At 31.8% G+C, this 22977-nt stretch overlaps 1 protein-coding gene across 1 annotated transcript; it reads right to left on the reverse strand.

The window, feature by feature from the left end:
• Positions 1-617: 617 nt before the first annotated feature.
• On the reverse strand, positions 618-21996 carry LOC139522986 (DNA-directed RNA polymerase II subunit RPB1-like). The gene is made up of 10 exons (XM_071316684.1): positions 21844-21996; positions 17197-17280; positions 16264-16367; positions 15367-15531; positions 13802-13904; positions 11626-11742; positions 10528-10598; positions 9368-9432; positions 5884-5977; positions 618-1633 (listed from the first exon to the last, which is right to left on the reverse strand). Exons 3-10 carry the CDS (start codon positions 16298-16300, stop codon positions 747-749), a joined length of 1539 nt encoding a protein of 512 aa, XP_071172785.1. The 5' UTR covers positions 16301-16367; positions 17197-17280; positions 21844-21996; the 3' UTR covers positions 618-746.
• Positions 21997-22977: the final 981 nt, after the last annotated feature.

Raw genomic sequence — 22977 nt, forward strand, 5'->3', positions numbered from 1 at the left:
TATGAATATAGAAGAATGTGAATGGATTATGCTGAGCTCTAAATGTTGATAACATAATCTGTTGGAAAGTAGCTTGACCTTGTTAAAATATGGAAACACAGAACTCATCTAATAACAGGTGTCCTTACAGTCACCTGGAGTCAAAAAATAAATTTGTGAAAAAAGAGAAGGTTCAGGAAGGGTATATAAATTGGCCCTAAATTTTTGATGTTTTTTTAAATCGGGCCAAAATTATACAAATTTCACATATAAATACTTGTGATCATACTATCAAGACAAAATATGTTTTTTTGGCACCTTCCTCTAAAATTTATAAAGCTATGACTCCTGAAATAAACATTATTTGTATTTTAGGTCAATTTTGGTAAAAAAATTCCATAATTTTAATTGTTTTTGGCATAATTAACCTTGACTGCCATCCACGATCCTAATTTTTTTTATATTAATGATTTCTATATCAAAATTCAAATCTTTTGGTTACAAAACGTTTTGGATTGTAGGTGACAGCCAAGGTTTTTCTAGAGCTTTTAGGTCTTTAAACTGCAAAAAATCATCATATTTTGACAAAATGTCCAAAATGGGCCTACTTTGGATAATATTATGTACTTTTATGAAAAGAACTGATTTATTTAACATTAAGGCTTCTGAATAGAATCATTTAGGAACCAAATTGTGTGACCTTTTTTGGTGTTTTATGATAAAGTTGATATTTTAGGCCATTTTGTGCCATAAGTGAACCTTGTCCTTCACCAGAAGTTATAATCTGGACTATAGCTCGGGCTTGTTGGGCAGTAACTTGGACTTGTTGGACTATAGCTCGGACTTGGACAGTACCTTGGGCTTGTTGGACCATAACTTGGACTAGCTGGACTGTAACTTGGGCTTGTTGGGCAGTAACTTGGACTTGTTGGACTATAGCTCGGACTTGGACAGTAACTTGGGCTTGTTGGCCCATAACTTGGATTAGCTGAACAGTAACTTGACGATGACCATGCTGGGGAGTATCTTAGTCTTGTTGGTCTATAGATTGAGCATGTTGAACTGTAGTCTGGGCTTGATGGACTGTACCTTGGGCTTCTTGGACTGTAACTAGGGCTTGTGGGACAGTAGCTTGGACTTGTTGGACTATAACTTGGGCTTGTTGGACTGTAGCTCGGGCTAGTTGGACTGTAACTTGGGCTAGTTGGACTGTAACTCGGGCTTGTTGGACAGTAACTTGGGCTAGTTGGACTGTAGTTTGGGCTAGTTGGGCAGTAGCTGGGGCTAGTTGGACTGTAGCTTGGACTGGCTGGACTATAACTTGGGCTTGTTGGACTGTAACTTGGGCTTGTAGGTTGATAGCTTGGACTAAGTGGGCTATATCTAGAACTGGTTGGTCTGTAGTTTGGTCTTGTTGGGATGTAGCTTGTATATCCTGTTGAGATGTTGCCTTGATATCTTGGCCTTGGTATACTGTTTAGTGGTGGTATGTATGAACTGTAGCTGGGGATGGTTTGTATCAAGCTTAGACTTGTGTGACTTGATTGGACTAAACCCGGTAGTTGAAATAGACTCCAGTTTTGAATTAATGGCCTACTGGTATTGTTGGTACTTGATAATGTAGATGGAGTCAAGCCAATTTCTTCAGGTGATTCTGTAATAATAGACATATTTAAATTATGTAATTAATTAAAAGGTAAACCATTGTTTCTTCAGAGCTAATTAATTAATGAATTAAATTTTAACATCTCTGTTGAGGGCTCCCACAACTAATCATCCCTCAGGGCTACTTTGAATAGTTTATATCAATGTTCAACCAAATATTGATTATGAATTCATGATAAAACTGTAATTCCCATGCATTGATCCTTTGAATTCAAAGCCCAATTTCCAGTTCGTGGCATTAGACTTTCTATTGTAGAATTTCTACAAAAACACCAACTAGTTAAAAATTGTTTCCATTATATGAACTATAATATTGTATAATACTGAAAAACACTAAAACTATTCACTATTCTTGTGTTAAATATTGGTAGATTGGCAAATTTCATTTTTAGCACCAAAATTACAAACTTGTAGAAAAAATCCAAAAACTAACAAAGTGAATTTAGGAAAAAAGACAATGGAATTCAAAATGTATTCTAAATCAACCTATATTGAATGGAAGGCTGTGATAATTCATTACAGTACTTAGTTTTATTACTTCAGATAACTTATACCTAAGCATTGAAATTTGAAAAAAATCCAACATATATAGGTTCTTCATGTTTGACCTGGTTTCAGTTATTCATAACATTCTCCCATCTGATGGGAGAGCTGGAATAAGCATGACCTATTTGTAACTGGATGTCTTAAAAGCAAAAAACCAATAATCAATCATAGTAGATTTTAATTTTTTTCAGACACAGGGGTGTGGAAATATTTGTTGTGGGCACTTGTCCCTGGGCAAGTAAAACTGTAAATTTTACTTGTCCGGAAAAAAAAATACTTGCCCTGATGGTCCCAATAAATATTGAAGTATTTCATTGTTAGCTAATATATGATTCTAAGCACTTTTTTGCATCACAAACAAATGAAATCCATTTGTTTATATTGTGTAAAAATTTAGGAAAGGGGTTAACATCAATGGGACAGAAACCTAACAGCAAACCAACCAATGAGATAACATGCAGAGGACGATTTTGCATCAGTTTTTGTATAAAAATTGTATCCAGTAGGTACAAATACTAAATTAAGAGGACAGTGAGTGAAGCAATGGATTAACTATTGCTTTTTGGTGTTTCTCTCAACTGACACACTTGGGTTATTTTCTTCTTGATAATTGTCATGATGGGCAATTCAATTGACCCTTCTATTTACCACTTTGACATCAAATAATGTTGAACTTTCTTCTATAGATCATGAGACAAAAAATAATTTATTTTCTGAATTTTCATCATCCAAGATAGCCAGGGGCAATTCGATATCCACGATGTCTAAAATTCTCGCTTCCGTATCTTGTTTAAAATACATTGTGCCCTTTTCCATTAGCGTTTTAGGGTTTCTACACGACTCATAACTCTTTTTGTCTAGTGCTTGACCGTTGTTTAATTAAATTAAATAATTAAATATTTATCAATCTGAATCTCGATACAAAATTTAAAGAAATGATACTTCGGTAAATAATGAATAAAACCTTATCGGCGGTCCCGGGTCAATGGACAAAGCCAATGCAATGTTACGCGACTCGGGTTCGCATACTTATTTTTATCTTTTTTCGTAATCGATCTATTTCCGGTATTATATAATATTTATCGTCATGAATATTGATGTTTTTCCTCGCTGACCATTGGTTTCTTTTACATCAATTAAAACATCTTTATACGTTTTGAAATTAATTCCATATTTTTGTTGGTTTGGAACATTGTCTTGTATATTTATTTTACTTGTCCACGGGCAACCGAGACACAAATAATTACTTGTCCGGTTGTTCAAATGTACGAGTCGGGCGAGTCGGGCATAGCATTTCCACACCCCTGAGACATGAATAAAAGCTGAAGATAGAAATAATGTTTCACGTTTAGCAGTCAGTGTGGTTCAATTTTGTCAAAATTAAAGAACCTTAGTGAGCACGCTCACATACCCCACGTCCCCACATTGTCATTGGAGAAATTAATTAAGTATAAGAAAAAATATTGAATAATAATTTCCTGTCAATATACATAGTATGTCCTTATTATCTACAAAGTTTCATGAAATTCTGTTGTGTGGTTTGAGAGGAGTTGCGATGACAAACTGTTGCAGTAGTACATTAAAGTAAATAGGTTCAAAGGGGCGTAACTCCTAGAAAAAAAATTGAATCGCAATTTCCCGTCGATATGCACAACTACATAGTATGTCCTTATTATCTGAAAAGGTTTCGTGAAATTCTGTTTTGTGGTTTGAGAGGAGTTGCGATGACAAACTGTTGCAGTAGTACATTAAAGTAAATAAGTTCAAAGGGGCGTAACTCCTAGAAAAAAAATTGAATCGCAATTTCCCGTCGATATGCACAACTACATAGTATGTCCTTATTATCTGAAAAGGTTTCGTGAAATTCTGTTGTGTGGTTTGAGAGGAGTTGCGATGACAAACTGTTGCAGTAGTACATTAAAGTAAATAAGTTCAAAGGGGCGTAACTCCTAGAAAAAAAATTAAATCGCAATTTCCCGTCGATATGCACAACTACATAGTATGTCCTTATTATCTGAAAAGGTTTCGTGAAATTCTGTTGTGTGGTTTGAGAGGAGTTGCGATGACAAACTGTTGCAGTAGTACATTAAAGTAAATAAGTTCAAAGGGGCGTAACTCCTAGAAAAAAAATTGAATCGCAATTTCCCGTCGATATGCACAACTACATAGTATGTCCTTATTATCTGAAAAGGTTTCGTGAAATTCTGTTGTGTGGTTTGAGAGGAGTTGCGATGACAAACTGTTGCAGTAGTACATTAAAGTAAATAAGTTCAAAGGGGCGTAACTCCTAGAAAAAAAATTGAATCGCAATTTCCCGTCGATATGCACAACTGCATAGTATGTCCTTATTATCTGAAAAGGTTTCGTGAAATTCTGTTGTGTGGTTTGAGAGGAGTTGCGATGACAAACTGTTGCAGTAGTACATTAAAGTAAATAAGTTCAAAGGGGCGTAACTCCTAGAAAAAAAATTGAATCGCAATTTCCCGTCGATATGCACAACTACATAGTATGTCCTTATTATCTGAAAAGGTTTCGTGAAATTCTGTTGTGTGGTTTGAGAGGAGTTGCGATGACAAGAAACAGGACTGACGGACTGACGGACGGACTGACGGACGGACTGACGGACGGACGGACTGACGGACGGACGGACGGGTCAAAAACATTATACCCTGCGCAACTTCGTTGCGTGGGGTATAATAAGCTAAAAAAATCACTTGTGTATTATTGACTTGCAAGTTAATAAGTCAACTCATTTGAACCTTTTAATTTAAACTTTAAAGAAGATAGGCCTGCATCTCGTCATTACAAGAAGTCAGTATTGCCCCCTGGTCATGCTGGTAAATATGTGCCATCTTGATATTTAGTTTTACATTGCTAGTTAATAGTTGTGTGTGCTTTTTTTCTTATTTTGTGGCATATGATATTTATCCTGTATTGAAGATCATTTTACTGTTTACAGTTTATTCCTATCTATTGAAGTTCTTGAAAGGATTGGCAAAATGATAAAAGTTGGTAAATAAAACAACAACAAAAATCATCATTCAAGGGAAATAACTCCTATAAGTCAGTTAACAATTTCTACCACATGGACTTGTCAGAAAAATTTATTGTGCTAAAGATTTTTTGCTTTTTACATTTCTCTCTATCTTTTGTATTTTCGGCCAAAAAGACAAAAACCAAAAATGTTAAAAAAATTAATTCAAGGGCAATAACTCCTATAAAGGTTAATAAACCATTGCAACTATTTGCCTTATTTGTAGATCTATTTTACTGAACATTTTCTCTTTCTAAAATTCCCTTTTCTCTATAATAGAATCTACAAACAAACAAACAAACAAAAAATTGATAAAAGTTGTCTTTCAACATGTTCAAGGGCAATTTTGATAATTTCTAAGGATTTATACCCATGTGAACTATCTATTCTGGTTTTCACATCAGTTGCATGTATTCCACTTTATCTTGCATAATTAGCAATGCCTGACATGTTTGTTACTTCAAAGGGATAATTCTTTTAAACCATGTATTATTATATAAACCAATAACAAGAGACTAAAAGCTTGATTGAATTTGGTTCATGGAAAAGATTTGTTAAAAGTTTTGATGATGGATCAAGACAGATACCAAAAGATGCAAAAGCTCACTTGCCCTATGACCCAGGTGTGTAAGGAATGAACATATACTGTAAATGTTTACCTGATATTCCATTCGTTGTGATGTCTGACTTGATGCACACTTCAATTGTTACTTTATTGTCTTTCACATAATTATTAGCTGGATTTACTAACTCCTGTCAAACAGTAAAAGTAATAAATAACATCATAACAAAATGTGCTATTACATGCACATGGATTAAAAAAAATAGATTATTTTAATTTTGATGAATTAATCCTGCAAATGCTTATGTTGAAAAACAAATCAAACTGATTGAGATGATTTCTATCATTTTACATCATGCAAGTTGTGAACTGCATTGTGGTTGTATTGCTACAAATTTGGGCAATATGCTATGTTGAAGTTATATTGTTTCATTTATAATTGTAGGAATAGGTAAAACAGATAGATTCATATGCTTATAATGCACTATTTTTGCAACTAAATGCACTGATTTTTTTTAAAATAAAATAAGCATAGCAAAGTTTATGAATATTCAATCGGTAGACATTGGGGTCTTACAACATGTGTACAAAGAGATATTGAACTTTGGCTTTGTGACTTTTTAATGGCTACATACTCTAATAACAGTGTATTAGCTAGTTGCAGACGAAACTTGTAGTTTAAGGTATAATCAACTGACAATGATCAATTTGAAACATTAATAAATCTGAATAGAGTAATCGTTCTCTATAATAACAAGGGGCCCAAAAAATAATGTGAAACTTGTAACTGTCGTGCTTTTAACTAAAAACCAGTTATATCTTATTTTCACAACCTCTGCAGAAATACTAAAAAAGTTCTATGTTTAACGAACTTGATTTCACAGTATAAGGATTTTGCACAGTCAGCTCTATTTCATCTCTCATGAGTCGTCATTCTTTGCACGAATAGTTTTGTTCTTAAGATTTGAATTGTATATTTTTGAATCTGTAGACCAATAAATTGAAAATCTTGATCATGTAAAGCATCTGCCAACTTAAAAGCTTTTCCCTATGTATCATATGTTTTTTGAAGTGTCAAATCAAAAATCAGTTACATTCTTTTATTGCCCCTGCAACTGAATGTCAGGGGGGGTGGTATTGTTTTACCCCTGTCCGTCTGTCCTTCTGTCCGTCCCATTATTGGTATATATTTGGCATAACTCCTCTTACTGATTCCTAGGAAGTTTTCACCTTGCTGTCTGTTGAGTAGTTAAGTACATACAGTGCGCGCTTCAATAGAAACTATTCCTTTTTCATACAATTTTATGTGACTACATGTCCATAATGTATTCCGTGTTCATAAAATGGGTTGACATGTCATAAAATGTGTCTATATTGTTGTATGGTCGATTAAAGCTGGTGTAATATGATTGTTTTAAATAAATATGAATTCATAACTACATAAAAGTCATGACCCGTACAAGTGTTTCTTACAAAAAAACACAATAATCATCATCGGGGTCAACCTTCAAGGTCACATGGAGGTCAAAATTTTAAGAAGGCACACTACCTCATGATGATACATCCACATGCCAAAGATGTAAGACCTAGGTCAAAGGCGAAGAAGTTATGGCCTACATGGTTGTGTTTAAATAAGCTATTGTTGTGTTTTAAATAAGTTTTTCATGAAAAAACCAACATAAAGTTGACCTTGAGGTCACATTTGAAGGTCACAATAAGGTCATCATGATGCAAGACACTTAACCCCGTGATGATACATCCACATGCTAAATATCTAAGGCCTAGTTCAATAGACGAAAAAAAATATGGCCATTATGCACTTTTTAAACTAATTTTGCCCTTATTTAATGAACCAATTTGAGGGTGAGGGGTACTTTAAACTTAAATACCAAAAAATCTAACGGTTAAATCTTGAAAAAAAATTTCAAGAACAACCGACTAGTATAGCACTCCAAATGCTTAGTTTTTAGAAAAAATTAAACGACACATTTTTTTTCCAAAAAAAAAATTCTTCTTCAAATACTAGAAGCAGAGCATTCACTTTTCGGGGCTGATTCTGACACCCCCTATTAAATTTCGGCCAAAATTTTATATCTAGAATAAAATACTTACAAGAAAAGGGTATCAGTGAACTAACATTCACCTCAGCTATCATTATTAGCTATGCTTTTGTCAATTTAGGATTAAGTTTTTAAATTTTTAACATATTTAACCCCATATTTCAAAAACTTCCAATTTTGGCCGATACTAGTATGTTAAAGATGCTATATTTGAGTTGCCAAATCTTTTAAACCTATGGTTCAAATCTTTTAAAATTTTTACAAGATGTTTAGGTTGGCCTAGTTTATCAATGAAAAAAAATTAAGAAAAATTAAACGACAGGAATTTTTTGGGGTATAGTGTTGGGTACCCCCTTAAGGAGGCTCACGGGTATAAGATTTTCAGAAAAAAAATAAACATTAATTTTTCATTACAAATTTATTTATTACCTTAAGTAGTTGTTACTTTATCATATGGTACAAAAATCAATCCACAAAATCAATTCGTGTTGGCCCCAGGTGACTTTTAATATGTAGATATCATTGAAAAAGCTCCAAATTATCTCCCTTTGGTGCAAAAATGCCATGTTTTGGCATTAAAATTGAAATATCTTTTTTGACTTATCGGTGACCAATATTTTTTATTGTTGTTTTCGAATAAGCTGTACATAAACTATATAATTGTAAAATATAAGCGATTTCTGTAATTTTTTTTTTTTTTTATTCGATATTACCGCTATTTCTCCTATTAGTTCAACAGAAAAAAGGACATTAACAAAAATGTATGATTCTTTCGAAGGCAGATTGTGAGCGTAAATGAACAGTGATCCCATTTTTATTTCATTTTTCTATTAAGTATAAGATAAAGTTCATTTATAGAAAAATATAGAGAAATCCTATATTAAAATAAGAAAAATGATTTAGACCCGCGAGCCCCCTTAAAATAAATATCTTTCATTAACAGCTTACACTTTTGAATACAGTGTTGTTGTACTATGTAGTTGTAAGACTTTGCTTATTTCATCTACATTAAAACATTTACTGCTTGTCAGTAGCTTATTTATTTATAATCATTCACACTCTAACAAAAGAAAACTGAAAAGTTTTCTTACAAGAGTATTATAATATTATTTATCGCTATTTTGTGCATTTTTCCTTTATCTTTTTTTGTGATAATTTTTCATATCATTTTACTCGCTCGAGATGGAAAATTATCGCTAGAAAATAAGGAGCCACGTGGCATTGCTAATGAAATTGACAACGTCGTCATAGGTAAAATAGTGATAAACAGATTATCAAAGGTCCTCTCAGCTCGATTGCTTTTCTTGCTTTCACCGCGACTGGCTCAAGCTAGAAAATCAATCTCGTTGAGATAACCAATGATAATCTATAAATACATGCATTATTATTCAAGAAATATAAATACTATGCTGAAATATAGTTTTTCCACAAATCAACTCATCCTATTACCTAATATTGACATCTACTGTTATCAAAGTCTTATCACATGGTATTTGTATGAGACTTACACATTATACTTACATTCCATGGGATAAATTTACTGTTTCCTTCACTATTCTTTGCACTACAAAACAAGTGGTGAATTGCTGGAAAATACATAGAAAAATAGCCTGAAATATTTCTTTAAACCATTCAATTATAATTTGTTTTAAACCAAAGCAATGAGTCTGGTGTAGCAAATGAAACAATTTTTTGTGTTGAGCACATTGAAGAATGAAAACTCTACTAAAAACTTTTTCACAGAAAGGTGTTAATATATTTTGTCCAACACAGATTAACAAAGAGGTAATTTACGGTTCAAAAAGATATGATCCTGAAACAAAACTTTTCTCAAACTTTCATTGTATTTACAGGCTCATGCAGTGACTTTGACCTTTAAACTACTTACTTAACCCACTAACCTTAAAATTATGTAGTGTTTCTGACTTAAAATTTATAAAGGACTTCTATCAATCTGGCATTATCCAGCTTAGACTGGCAAAGGTTGGACAAATGGTTAAAAAAAATAGACATAAAATTGCCCAAATTTCAGTATTATCAATTGTTGGGTGAAACCTTGACATTTGACCTAATGATCTAAAAACCAGACAAGGTGTTTGTCATCTCATGATACATTACAAAATCAAATTTTGTAAAAGTAAAACATTTGGAAATCAAAATTTGTCCAAATTTCATTCTATCAATAAATAATAACTTTGACATTTGACCTATTGATCAATAAATCAATATGGGACTCCCTCATCTCATGAGACATTATCAAACCAAAATTTTTTGATAACAGTTGGATATACAGTTTGAAAGATAATAAACATTGGGGAAAACAAATTTGCTAAAATTTAAATCTACAAAAAGTTTTTGTGACCTTGACCTTTAAGCTCCTGACCCCAAATTCCACAGGTCATTTAACCATAAAGAGTACATGCTGCTGGTAGATTCTGACTTTTACAACAATAAAATACTGCGGATTCCTTATCATTCGTTGGATAAAAATTTTCTTCGATTTAGTGGGTACAGGTGAACCACGAAATTAAATGTTCAACGAATAACTAAATTTGTATAGGCTTGTAAACAGACTTTGATATTAAAACCAAGAAATTAAATATCCACGAACGCGCAAGTTTTCCCTAATCCATGAAAATTGGTACTCATGAAAATAAATGTATCCACAGTATTAAACTTACTTTTTATCAAGGGTTTGTCATTATTGTGTTTAAGAATTTTTATTGCTGCTTCAACTTTACATTTCCATGTCCTACAAAAGAAATTTGTGAAATTATAAAAACAAGAATGTGTCCACAGTAAATGGATGCAACACTGGTACTATCATTTTCTATGTTCAGTAGACAGTGAAATTTTGGTAAAAACTGTAATTTGGCATTATAATTAGAAAGGTTATATTATAGGTTACATGTGTACTAAGTTTCAAGTTTATTGGACTTCAACTTCATAAAAAACTACCTTGACCAAAAACTTTAACCTGAAGCGGGACCGACAGACTGACAGAAGAACAGACGAACAAACAGACGCACAGACCGAAAAACATAATGCCCATAAATGGGACATGAAAATACAGTATACTAGACTATTGTTCTTTAAAAAGCACAAAAATTCTGTCATTCACCTAAGAAGCTTTAATACTACCAAATCTTTCAACAGACTTATTCACAAGGGAAACGTATAGGTATGATAATAGGTTAAGTTATTAAAGATGGCTTTTTGTTTGAATTCATATAGATTAGCTCATTGAATCTTTAGAATAAACACAATTATTTATCTAACAAATATAAGTATATTTAAATTAATTCTCTTCTGCAAAATAGCATTGAACAAAGTACTGAAAGGGATTAATGACCAATAGAAACATACCATTATCACACATTGGTAATGTTGTGATAAGTACAAACAAACATCTTAACAAAATACAAAATAAAGTGATGTGGTAATTGATTGTCATATGCATGATATGAGACAACTAACTATGTACAGGAACCCAAGGAACCCAAATGAGGTTGACTTTTGGTTGCTGTACAACTTTCACTTATGAGCAAAATCCATATGGAACAGCAAGCTATACAAGGCTCTAGTTTACCAAAATGCAAAACAATTCATTAAGAAAACCAATGGCCTGAATGATGTAAAAAACAAAAAAACAAAAACTATTGTGATATACCTTTACAAACAACAACTGACCTTAACAGGCTTCTAGTTTCGTAATTTTAATTACAATAATTATATATAAACAAACAATAATTTAATGGTATTCAATAAAATAACTTTACCTTGAAATAGCATCTCCCTCACACTGAAGAAATATACCTAAATAGTTCTGAAGACATAAGCTCAAAGATTTCTTCCTTTTTTTGTTGTGTTTCCATCGAGGTTTAGCAACAAGCCTCCTGAAAATAAACATTTTCTTTTTAAATCTAGATTTTCAGTACAATTTACTCTGTTAACATCGATATTATGGCATATCTCCCTCATTCATGTTTGGTTTGGCTATACTTATGTTTTTCCTAGATTAATGTACATCTTTAATCAGGTATTTAATGGTTGGTTTTTTTAATTTTTAATTTTGGCGTCTACAAATCATCATCATGAGCTTTTTATTTGTACATCTGATGCAGTAAAATCAGTACCGTTAAAAGTAATTATACATACAATGTATAATTAAGTTGCAAAAGATAAATTTCAAACATTTCCAGAAATATGTAATCAGCACATTGACCCTTAAGATTGAAGTACATCCAAGAGTATGCACAAAAATAACAAGCAGTTTATATAGATATCATGCATGATAAACAAGTACACTGATTGATGCCCCACCCACACTATCATTTTCTATGTTCAGTAAACCAGGAAATTGGGATTAAACTCTAATTTGGCATAAAAATAATAAAAATCATATCATAGGGAACATTAAATTTGTACTAAGTTTTAAGTTTTAAGTTTCAAGTTGATCGGACTTCAACTTCATCAAAAACTACCTTGACTAAAAACTTTAACCTGAAGCGGATAGACGGATGAACAGACAAACTTGTGAATGGACGTACAGACCGAAAAACATAATGCCCATAAGTGGGGCATAAAAATATATTATCATATAAAGATAAGTCACCATACTGTTTTCAAAGCAGAGGTTGTGAAAGTTGACACATTTTGTAAGCATTATATAGGAAAAAAGTTAATTACTATCTGAACAGAGAGAAAATGTAATGACAGAAATTTGAAATCAAAGAGATGACAACAAACAAACAAACAAATACTTTAGCAGAGTCTCACCTCTTAAGACAGCTTTAATAAAATACTTTTAAAAAGAAAAAGAAAATTTTGAGTCACCTGATGCCTATGTTATTTCTGCTTTAACACAATAAAACAAATGTTTTACTATAAATTCCTTTATAAATTTTAGTTGTTAAGTCATCTCCTCTTATACAGCTGGGTAAAACATTTTTAAATCAACCAAAATATATTCTGTATTTGAAAAATGATTCATAACAATAAGATAAAATTACAATAAATGTAAAACGTCTGACTTACAACATTGTACAAATAAATTGCATTCATACCTGAAATTTGGTTCAACTGATTAAAAATTTACCTTTTACATTCAAAGATTACAGAACTTAATAACTCCTTAGAATCATGTGTTCTATCGCCTTTCTTGCCTAATCCCATGCCCCTCCTTCCCCCCCCCAAAAAAAAGAAAAGTTAATGTACTCTTGTAATGTCAATACCATCACATAATGATGATAATGGTAGTTTCAAATTACTACATGTTCGGTATATTTTCAAGTACAAAATTCATTTTTAAAACAATAACCGAGTTCAAATACCCCCTGTATTGCACATATTTTATCTATCAAAGGGGGAAAATATAAATATCTTAGAGAAATGAAGGCTTCAGAGCAAATGCAATGTGATTTCCATTTATATATTTTTTTATTCCAAGGGACATTATATATTACTAGTTAAAATATTTGATCAGCAGTGATTTTTGAAAGTGTCAAAGACATTGCTGATATAAACCTACGATAAAAGATTCATAAATTCTGGCAAGAATAGTACAACCAAGGATAAAACTTTTTTACAAATAATTAATTGGTGATGAAAAAAGTTTCATAAAAATCTGGTAAAAATTGTACACACGGGCGCAGCTATGTAATTTTTCATATAAAGAGTAATTTCGAGGGCCATAACTCTTCTAAAAATAATTGCTCACCACAAATTTTTGAACTCATTCAAGACATTGCTGATATCATGGATATATAACTATGATATAAGTTTCATTAAATTCTGGCAAATTATACATGTGAGAGCGCTTACAAGACAGGACAAACAGATGGAGGGACACCCAGTATTTCTATGTCCCTGTAAAATGTTCAATTGAGACATAAATAGGAAATGACAACTACAAACAGAGAACTTACAAAAATGATTGATAAAATATGTACTTACCATGAAAGATTCCCTTTCATACAAGGTGGGCTTAACTGTTTCCTTTTAAATTTTCCAATATCTTCAATTGTATATTTAAATGTAACTTCATCAGTATGTTTATCTGAAATATATTGCATGGATTGAGAAATAATTGGGCTGAATTTTGGTGAAGTATTTTTCGCATACTTGATTCAAAAAGTAAAAAATAAAGTCTTAGATGTACGACTTTTTGTTTTAGTTGTTATAGGCTTAGAACTAGCGGTCACTAACTGAGAGTACCCTCAGGTCTGTACAAAGCATCTTTTTGCTGCCACATCCATTTTGGGTTTTAGTTAGATATATTAAACCCTTTTCAACTGATTTTTTAAGTTTGTGCTTAAGTGGTACTGTTACACAACTGTTCCAGGTTAGGGGAGGGTTACTTTGCACTTTCAAACTAGTTTAACCCTGTCACATTCTGTATTTGCCTGCTCCAAGGCAGGAGTCTGTAATTCAGTGGTTGTTGAGCGTTGCTGTAAATCATATTTGTTTTTAATTTATTAATTTGTACATTAATCATTTATCATTTTTAGGCCTTTCAAAGCTGACTATGAGGTATGGGTTTTACCATACCTGTCAACCTGTGATATTGAAAATGCAGATCATGACCTGCATTGAAGAATCAAATCTCAGGTCATAACGCGTACGAACTTTTTCGAGCTGAATTTCAGTATTTATGGTACATTTTCTTATAATGTATATCAAAGATACCAAAACATCCATGCATGTTCACTTGGTTAAGTCATTTTAAATCTTATTTATTATTATTTCATTGCACTTTTAAAGATTTTTATAAATTTGTGTAACACAGTCTTATGTTCTTTACTTTTTGTCATCATTTAAATTTATTTTTCAAATGTAATTTTAAAATGAGACTACTGGCTATGTAGCCTTTAAACATACCATGTAGAGGTATTACATTTATGAATATTCATCAAAATCAATCTCAAGGCTAAGAAATACGGGTGAAATCAGGTCATTTTCGGAATTCCCGGGTTATTTCAATGACCCGGCGGGTGTCCCGGGTGACCCTCAGAATTGTGAAAATCTCGGGTCACACCCGCAGAATACGGGTCAGTTGACAAGTATGGTTTTACTTGTTGTTGAAGGCCGTACTGACATTTATGGTTGTCAATTTCTGTGTCATACCACATCTTTTTTTTTATATAGATAACTCATTTGTGCTTATTATAGTTTTAAGCCTTCTAAAATAAGATATACAAATAAGACAGATGGCTCAAACTGCCTATTATGTCATATTTAAGGATTTTGCCTATTATCATGATTATCTTGAATATTAATACCACAGTCAATGTAAACTGCATCAGAAATACAAGATACACAAACCACCATTAAAACTATTAATATTTCAATGATCTCCTTATAGGAGTTATTCTCCTGAAAAGATGATGTTTGAGCAATGTTTTGGCGTTTCAGCTTATTATATAGACATGCTAGAACACTGTTTATACATGTATGTTTCAAGATGATAGATAGAAATGCTAACATTGATTAAAAAAAATCTTGACTTATAAACATATTACCATGATTAGTTTGTTCAGGTATATAATTGTCACAGTCAATACACACTTCATCAGGTGTATTCTCCTTGTTGAGGTAGAAATGATCAGGTAATTGTAATCTTCTGGCTTTATCAATCTCATCTGTTGATGCCTCGTCTACTTTAATGATTTCAATGTCATCAGAATCTATAAAGAATACTATTTGTATTTTTATCGCTTACTTTTTTTTTTTAAAGAACATGTTATAAATTTATGTCTATCTAATTTTGTAGAAACAGAGTCCTGTGACCCCAATTTTCATCTTTATTTTTTCAAAAGCTCATAAGAACTATCTCCTCATATTTCATTTTAAAATTCTGAGTACATATTTCATTTTAGATATATACTGTATAGGGGTATTTAAATTATTGATAAATTTGTTTTTGAGGAGGTAATTTTCTATGGATATAAAACTTCATGAAAATCAGGAAATTTGAACTTTACTACTTTATATGCAACCAAAGTTCTGTCTGACAGAATGATTCTTGTCTGACATTTTGCCGGTCAGACAGAGTTTGGGATACATTGCGACCATGATCTAGCTGTGTCCTGTAGTGACAATAGAGCCTAATTGACTAACATGGCTAAACATGTGCGAAATCAACATTTCCTTGTTCAATTCAAAAAAGAAAATAGTCAGTTAGAATCTGTGGATTCATAATATTTGTGGGGTACCCATTGTCGTGGATTTCGTGGGTAGAGATAAACTACAAATTTAAATGTTTGACGAATTAAAATGTCTATAAGTTAGTTTAAAGCAGACATTGGCAAAACTACAAAATAAAACATCCACTAAAATTTTTTTTAAAGTTTTTCTCAATCCACAAAAATTGGTACCCATGAAAATGAATGAATCCACATTATGTACATCAAACATACCTGAAGTCTTCTTTCTATCTTTTTTTAAAGCTGCCATCTCATTAAGTCACAAATGTTACGAGCAATAATTGGAGATTAAAATGATGGTTAAGTCTAGCAATTATCTGAAAAAAGTATAAAAAAAATTAGTATGTGTAAATACTTAGGCAATACATTAAATTACAACATGTACAATATAAGAAATGTTAGTACTCTAATGATAGTCTTGTTTTAATACACAATGTTATAAGAAATGTAACTCCAACTTTAATATAAAATGTTATGACAACTGTTCAGTACCCATACTCTTACATAAGTTAAATAAAATGCAAATGAATAATGTTAGCAGGGATATTATTCTGTTACCTTTAACATTGCATGGAACATTTGAATGTTATCATCAATTCAAAATGAAGTAAAAATACAAGTTACAACTTGGGTATAATAAAGTTCACATCTTTAAGTATAACTAGATATGTTAAATGGATGTTGGCATAGAGAGACTTAATACCCCTTTGCATGCATTTTAGTTGCTGCTGTGAAATTCTGTGTTAAGATTAAGACATTTTGACATTTAAGGCTTTCCTATTTTCCTTTCATATAATCATTGCTTCTGCTTTAAGTTGACACATGGTTACTGATAAGTCAATCTGACAAAAATATACTGACTTGGGAACAAAGTCTGAAGCTCTTTTAGTTTAAGGGATGTACATGTATCAGAACCCTGTCACATCCATATTGTGTTTTTGTTAGATGTATTTTGCCCTAGGGCTTTTCAACTGATTTTTAAAGTTTGTTTTTAAGTGGTACTGTTACACTACTATTCCAGGTTAGGGGAGGGTTGGTGCCTTCAAATTTGTTTAACACCACCACATTCTGTATGTGCTTGTCTAAAGTCAGGAGCCTGTAATTGTGTTTGCAGGAGAGGTAAAAATTATAATAGAATAACATTACATTACTGTTATTTTGACTTCTCTGGATAAAGATGACACCAATGTGAGTTGAGTTAGTCCCTCATGTAGAACATCTTGTACATTCCTTAAAAATATAAATATTTGTTTTCAAAAAAATTATTATATAACTAGTCCAGTCAATCTAGCATACAGAAGATTTTTAAGTTTTAATCTTTAGCATATAATACCCCAAATATACACAGTAAAAAGTCCCATAAAATCTAACTTGAGGAAGACTTAAAAAAATCACCATTTAAAATTCCTATGGAGGTTTGCATTGAAAAGGGAGATAACTCTTGTAAAAAAAGACAGATATCAATAAAACTTGATACAAAATTATAACCTTACAACTTCTATTCATCAGAATGTATTGATTTTTGATTTTGTAGTGGTCTTACGAGTATAACAAACAACTCTAAAGGGGTTTTCATATCTTTTATCAAGCTATAATCTAGATTTTGTTATTCATTAATTGACCATTTATTAAATTTTTCAACATGTTAAGATAAAGAATCTCAAATTTAATAAAAATAATTAAACATGTATTCTACTTTTTGTGGTTAAAAGTTTCTTTAGACAAGTAAGATGCTGAAAAAATATAATATACAGATATAAACAATACCAAATTTTCACATTATTTTTCAAAATGGTCAGAAAGCTTCAAACATTGTCAAATCTGCAATTTCTTAAATGAAAAATGCAAAAAATAAAAAAAAACTACCCATAACACTTTGGTTTTGTACATTTCATGAGCAGAAAATTATATAATTTAGTCAAAAACAAACTTATTACCCCATCAAAGTATCATACTTTACATAAATTTCAAGAAAATTAACCAAAAACTGACAAAAAAAAACCCTAATTTTTGCGGAGTTATCTCCCCTGCAATGTTAATTCCATAAGAAGTTAAAAATGATGATTTTGAGTTTTCCTCAAGTTAGATTTATTGGGACTTTTTTCTGTATATATTAAGGGCTTTATGCAATAGATTAGAACTAAAGAGACAATATTTGAAAAAAGTCTAATTTTTGGCAATAAGAAAAAAACAAAAAAATATTTCTTTAGACCCAGTATTTCTATAGCACAAATCGAAGAACACACATTGAGGATCCAAGAACTGTTGTCTGTAATTCAAACAATTCTTAAATGTGATTTTAAAAATGGTACAAAAAAAATCCAGTTCTTTCCTGTCACCAAAGTGAATCATTTTTTAAAAGTTTCTAATGGGAATAAGGAATAAGTTTAAGACACTATTTGTGGTTTACTAGTATATCCTGCAATAGTTTATCAAATGCCAATTATTGATTTAAGCATTTGCAATACAAAAGGTTTAGAAATATACTAAAATATAGTTAGATATGTCGGTAACATGAAAGAATCTTGAGTAACAGGACAGAGTTGGTAACAGAAAGGATTTGTTTTATAGTTTAAGAAAAATACATCATTTCAGATTGGTAACAATTGGAAGATAACAGCAAACAATGTCATTTATCCTTTGAAACTGTAATTGCAAGATGAAAAATATGAGAGCGAGAATATTACCAAATAAAACTTATATGTAACCTTGAATATTATAATTGTAAAAATCAATTTGTCAGTGATAAAAATTGTATACTGAATTATTTTCTATAATATGTAACCCCTTAATACCCTTGTCAGGTGGTAGTGTAGGGTTCATGTATGTTAAATTCTGACTATTGAAAAACAAATAAAAGATGAAAAAAAAAAAAAAAGATGAAAAATATGTCTACGTAATGAAAAATTATAAAATAAATTCCTTTCTGTTACTATCTACTATACTAGAATTGCACAATGTTCTCTGCTGTTATCAAAAGCAAAAAACCTATTTTTTCATTTAATATACTGTATATTTTTTGGAAATTTATCTAATATGGTGATGATTACTTATATTAACTGAAGTGGTTGGCATATAGAAGATTAACCTTTTGATTCATCAGCGAAATTGTCTTGAACATCCTTCCTGTTACTGATTGTGGTTATGCTGTAACTTTTTATCAGGTAACATGACAGAATGTAACAGAAAGGAATAGCGCAGTACTTTTTGTTAAATTACTTGAATTGTGTAGAAGTTTACTTCCATAGATCTACATATCAATTTGAAAGATACTATACATGTAAAAACACATGTACCATTATAGTGCTGACAATGCAATATTCTCAGAAGGTATACAAAAAGGCTGTAACAGGAGAGAACAACACAATTATTTTTCTGATCTTTGGGGAGTTCAGTTTTTTTTAAACTGGCTGCTATTCACCTAAACAAATGGATTCATACATTCAGGAAATGATGCTCTTCACATTTCATTACAAGAAATAAATATTTGTTCTTTCAAACGTGTCCATAGGTGGAAAAAAACCCAGCGGTATTTAAACAGGAGGAAATATTACCCCTGGGGACAACATTTAAAAGACCCTTAAAAATGCAAAATGTTCTTACATGCTTTAGTTATAACTAAATCAGACAAGTAATGGAGAAATTTTTTTTATAAAATCTATCAGATTTGTGAAAATTGGAAGGCTGTTTACTTAATATAGCTATTCTTTGAATGATTTAATTTTCAGAAAATAACAGGGGACAACATGATTTTTAGGGGGGGGGGGTGACTATTTAAATTATAATACCTCTTTTGAAGAAATATTAGAAAGAATGTTTAATTGGGTGCAGTTGGTTCATTATATATATATACTCTAGTTAATACTGAAACTTAAAATTTTCCAAAAAGATCAATAGATGCCTGAATAAAAAAATAATTGCTGCTGAAAGATGGGACATGGAAATTATACTTTTTCAGATATTGTCTCTAAAACATTTTCTGTTGTATACCCTTACCAAAAAGTGCTAACATGTTGCACATAAGTTGCACATAAGATGCTCATGTTAGAAACTAACATGATTGCACACAAGTTTTTTAACATGCAAATTAGGTGAGCATTTTGTGAGCAAAAAAATTGCACATATGAAACTAACCTAGTTTGCATGTTAAAAACCTCACATGCAACTGCTCATATGAGCTTTTGTTTCACATGTGCATTTTATTAGATTGCTCATATGAGCAGTTACTCACATGTTGCACACGTGAATATTATAGTTGACCAAAACAAAATGGCTGCTTTAAAAAAGGAATATTTTTCAAATTTAAATGAAAATCTTAAATAATTCAGTTGAAAATAAAATAACTGATACATCATGTTAAAAGAGTTATTCTTTAATTATTGTCAGTTAATTATGATTTTCATATCATTTTTTTTTTAAACAATAATCATGATCATGACTAAAAACATAACATTACATTATAAAACTAATAGAGGGACTTGCAAGTTTAGTACACAATGAATGTCTTTGATTAATAAGTACTGTATTTCAAAAAGTTTAAAAAGGAAAAATCTTTATACATGTAGTACTTATTTTGAAGCAAGTTACCTGTATATATATTCCCATAAAGGACTTAAAATTGTAATATATTTCAAAATCTGACACAAAAATGAAAATAATGAAATAGAAATGATAACTTACAAATAAATAACCACAGCCACACTGGTTTTATCAGATTTCAACAATGCCTTTCTTCAAATAGCACAATATAGGACTTAACATTTTCCATATCCATCTACCTCCATTTATTGCATGCTTTTCATGAATTTGAATTTACAGGAAGTACATGACTGGGCATGTCATTTTGAAAAAGCTCATATGAGCAATGATGTAGGTTAGTTTTGAATGGTTAGAAGAATGGAAAAACTTTTCAAAAAACAAAACTAACATAAAACTAGCATGGATGATAAAAACTCACCTGAGGTTTGAATTGCACATGTGAGCATTATGTTAGATTTTTGTGGGCACATATGAACTACCAAACTGCACATATGAGCAACCTGATTTGCATACAATTCTTACTTGCATCTCATGTGCTTTACATGTGAAACTTGTGTGCTTTTGTTAGCAATTTCTGTACGGGTAGTTACTTGAGGTTAAATCTTAGTTTGACTGGACTTAACATGTTATTTGCATACATTTACACTTTTGTCATAACAGTATTCAATGAAGTTAACATTGACTTCAGTTTGTAGTTTTGTACAAATGTAGTTATAATTAAGTTATATATATATTTATGCTGAGAATTTATACAATGTGTCTATGTGGTAGACAGCATTTTATAGGTTTTACAGTAATTGTGTATATTTATATATTTAGTTTATAGTGAGGGGGGACAGGGGGGTACCCTTCTCCCTTCTCCCACCCCTCTTCTCCTTTCTCCTACCCCCGTTCTCCTTTCTCCCATTAGAATAAAACATCTCCTTTTGAGATATTTTTTCTTGAAATATTAGATCATTTTTTAAAAGGAGAGATATTTTATTTTTTCTCCTTTCTCCAACTTTTTCTCCTTTCTCCCAGCCTTCCTCTCCTTTCTCATACCCCCTTTCTCCCTGTCTCCCTTACCCCTGTCCTCCCCCTCTATAGTGTTGTATTTTGTGTATAATATGACTTATTTTGATTAATTAAAGGAAGGTATAGTATATTAATTACAGATAGTTGTTATATCAGTCTCTGTGACAGAGTAATTACATCACAAAATACTATAAATAGATTTCCTACAACAGATAACAAAATTAAAATGTGATAACTTACAATGCTGAATATCAGGAAAAATCGGCGATGTTCAATTAAGTATACAATGCTTAAAAGCAATCTGTATTATAAAGGCTAAGCAATCAGCGAAAAGGAGAGGGAACAAAAAGTTGAAAATTTCCAGAACCCGATTCAACTGCTAGTTTCTTTTTCAAAGAACTGAAGTGAAAGTGAAAGTAAATGCTTTCCGAATATATATTCATGGCAGTATAGATAAATTAAAGGTCATCATGTTCATTCAATCATTGACATTGCATGTTTTTGCTAACAGTATAGTGACTTGTAGTGTGTGAAAACAGTAAGTTCATTATCATAAAAAATAAAAATGTTTTATATTAATATGACAACAATATTGTGTTCTTTCAGTTTTACAGTTCTACGGAAATCAGGGTAACACTGACCAGTATTAAAAATCCTTACGGACAGACGTGAACAACGACCGTCCCTTCAAAACTCATGCTAAATATTTAATCTTAGAGTCATGTAAGGGGCAATAAGAATAGACCACTTTCGAGTTCATCCGTCACCGGCAAAAACTCGTCAATTATGCACGCCTTTATGACGTCATTTACCAGATAGAGGGGTCGCCTGTATCCCTGCACTATTTACGTTCATCAAGCGTCTTAGTGATCGTCTTTGTGCAGGATAAACTAGAAATAATGGTTGCTCTGTAGGTACTTACTGACAATTCCCTAATGACAGCAGTGTTGATTGTCAATTTTGAGAATTCAATTTGCCGAACAATTCGTATAATATAGAATTATAGTTTTCCAACCACTCGCTCAACATTGTAAGGGAAGTGACGACGCCCCAAAACGCACAAATGACGGTGATAAAAGCGCGTATAATTGACGAGTTTTTCCCGGTGACGGATGAACTCGAAAGTGGTCTATTCCCTTAATAGAGAAGCTTGTTTGCAAAGACGGCTTAATCCGGGTTAGCTCGGTAAGTACTTCCGGCACATATCTTTTTTTGATTTAGAATCAGCAGCCGGCGTATGCAGAGGCGGATTTAGGGGGGGCCCAAGGGGCCCGGCCCCCCCCCCTTTTTGGGAAAAAATTTGGTTGCTTATATAGGGAATCACTGAAGCGTGACGAGCGGGCCCCCTCTTAGGTCAGTCAGTGGGCCCCCACT

The sequence above is a fragment of the Mytilus edulis genome, chromosome 5 (assembly GCF_963676685.1).
Source record: "Mytilus edulis chromosome 5, xbMytEdul2.2, whole genome shotgun sequence".
NCBI classification, from domain to species: Eukaryota; Metazoa; Mollusca; class Bivalvia; order Mytilida; family Mytilidae; genus Mytilus; species Mytilus edulis.

Bases quoted from the DNA above. Each gene is read 5' to 3' on its own strand.
- LOC139522986 (XM_071316684.1), bottom strand. From the start codon at position 16,300: ATGGCAGCTTTAAAAAAAGATAGAAAGAAGACTTCAG. The intron at 11,743-13,801 runs GTAAGTACATAT...GTTTATTTTCAG, and splicing joins ATGAAAGGGAATCTTTCATG to GAGGCTTGTTGCTAAACCTC. The intron at 10,599-11,625 runs GTAAAGTTATTT...TTTCTTTTGTAG, and splicing joins GAGGGAGATGCTATTTCAAG to GACATGGAAATGTAAAGTTG.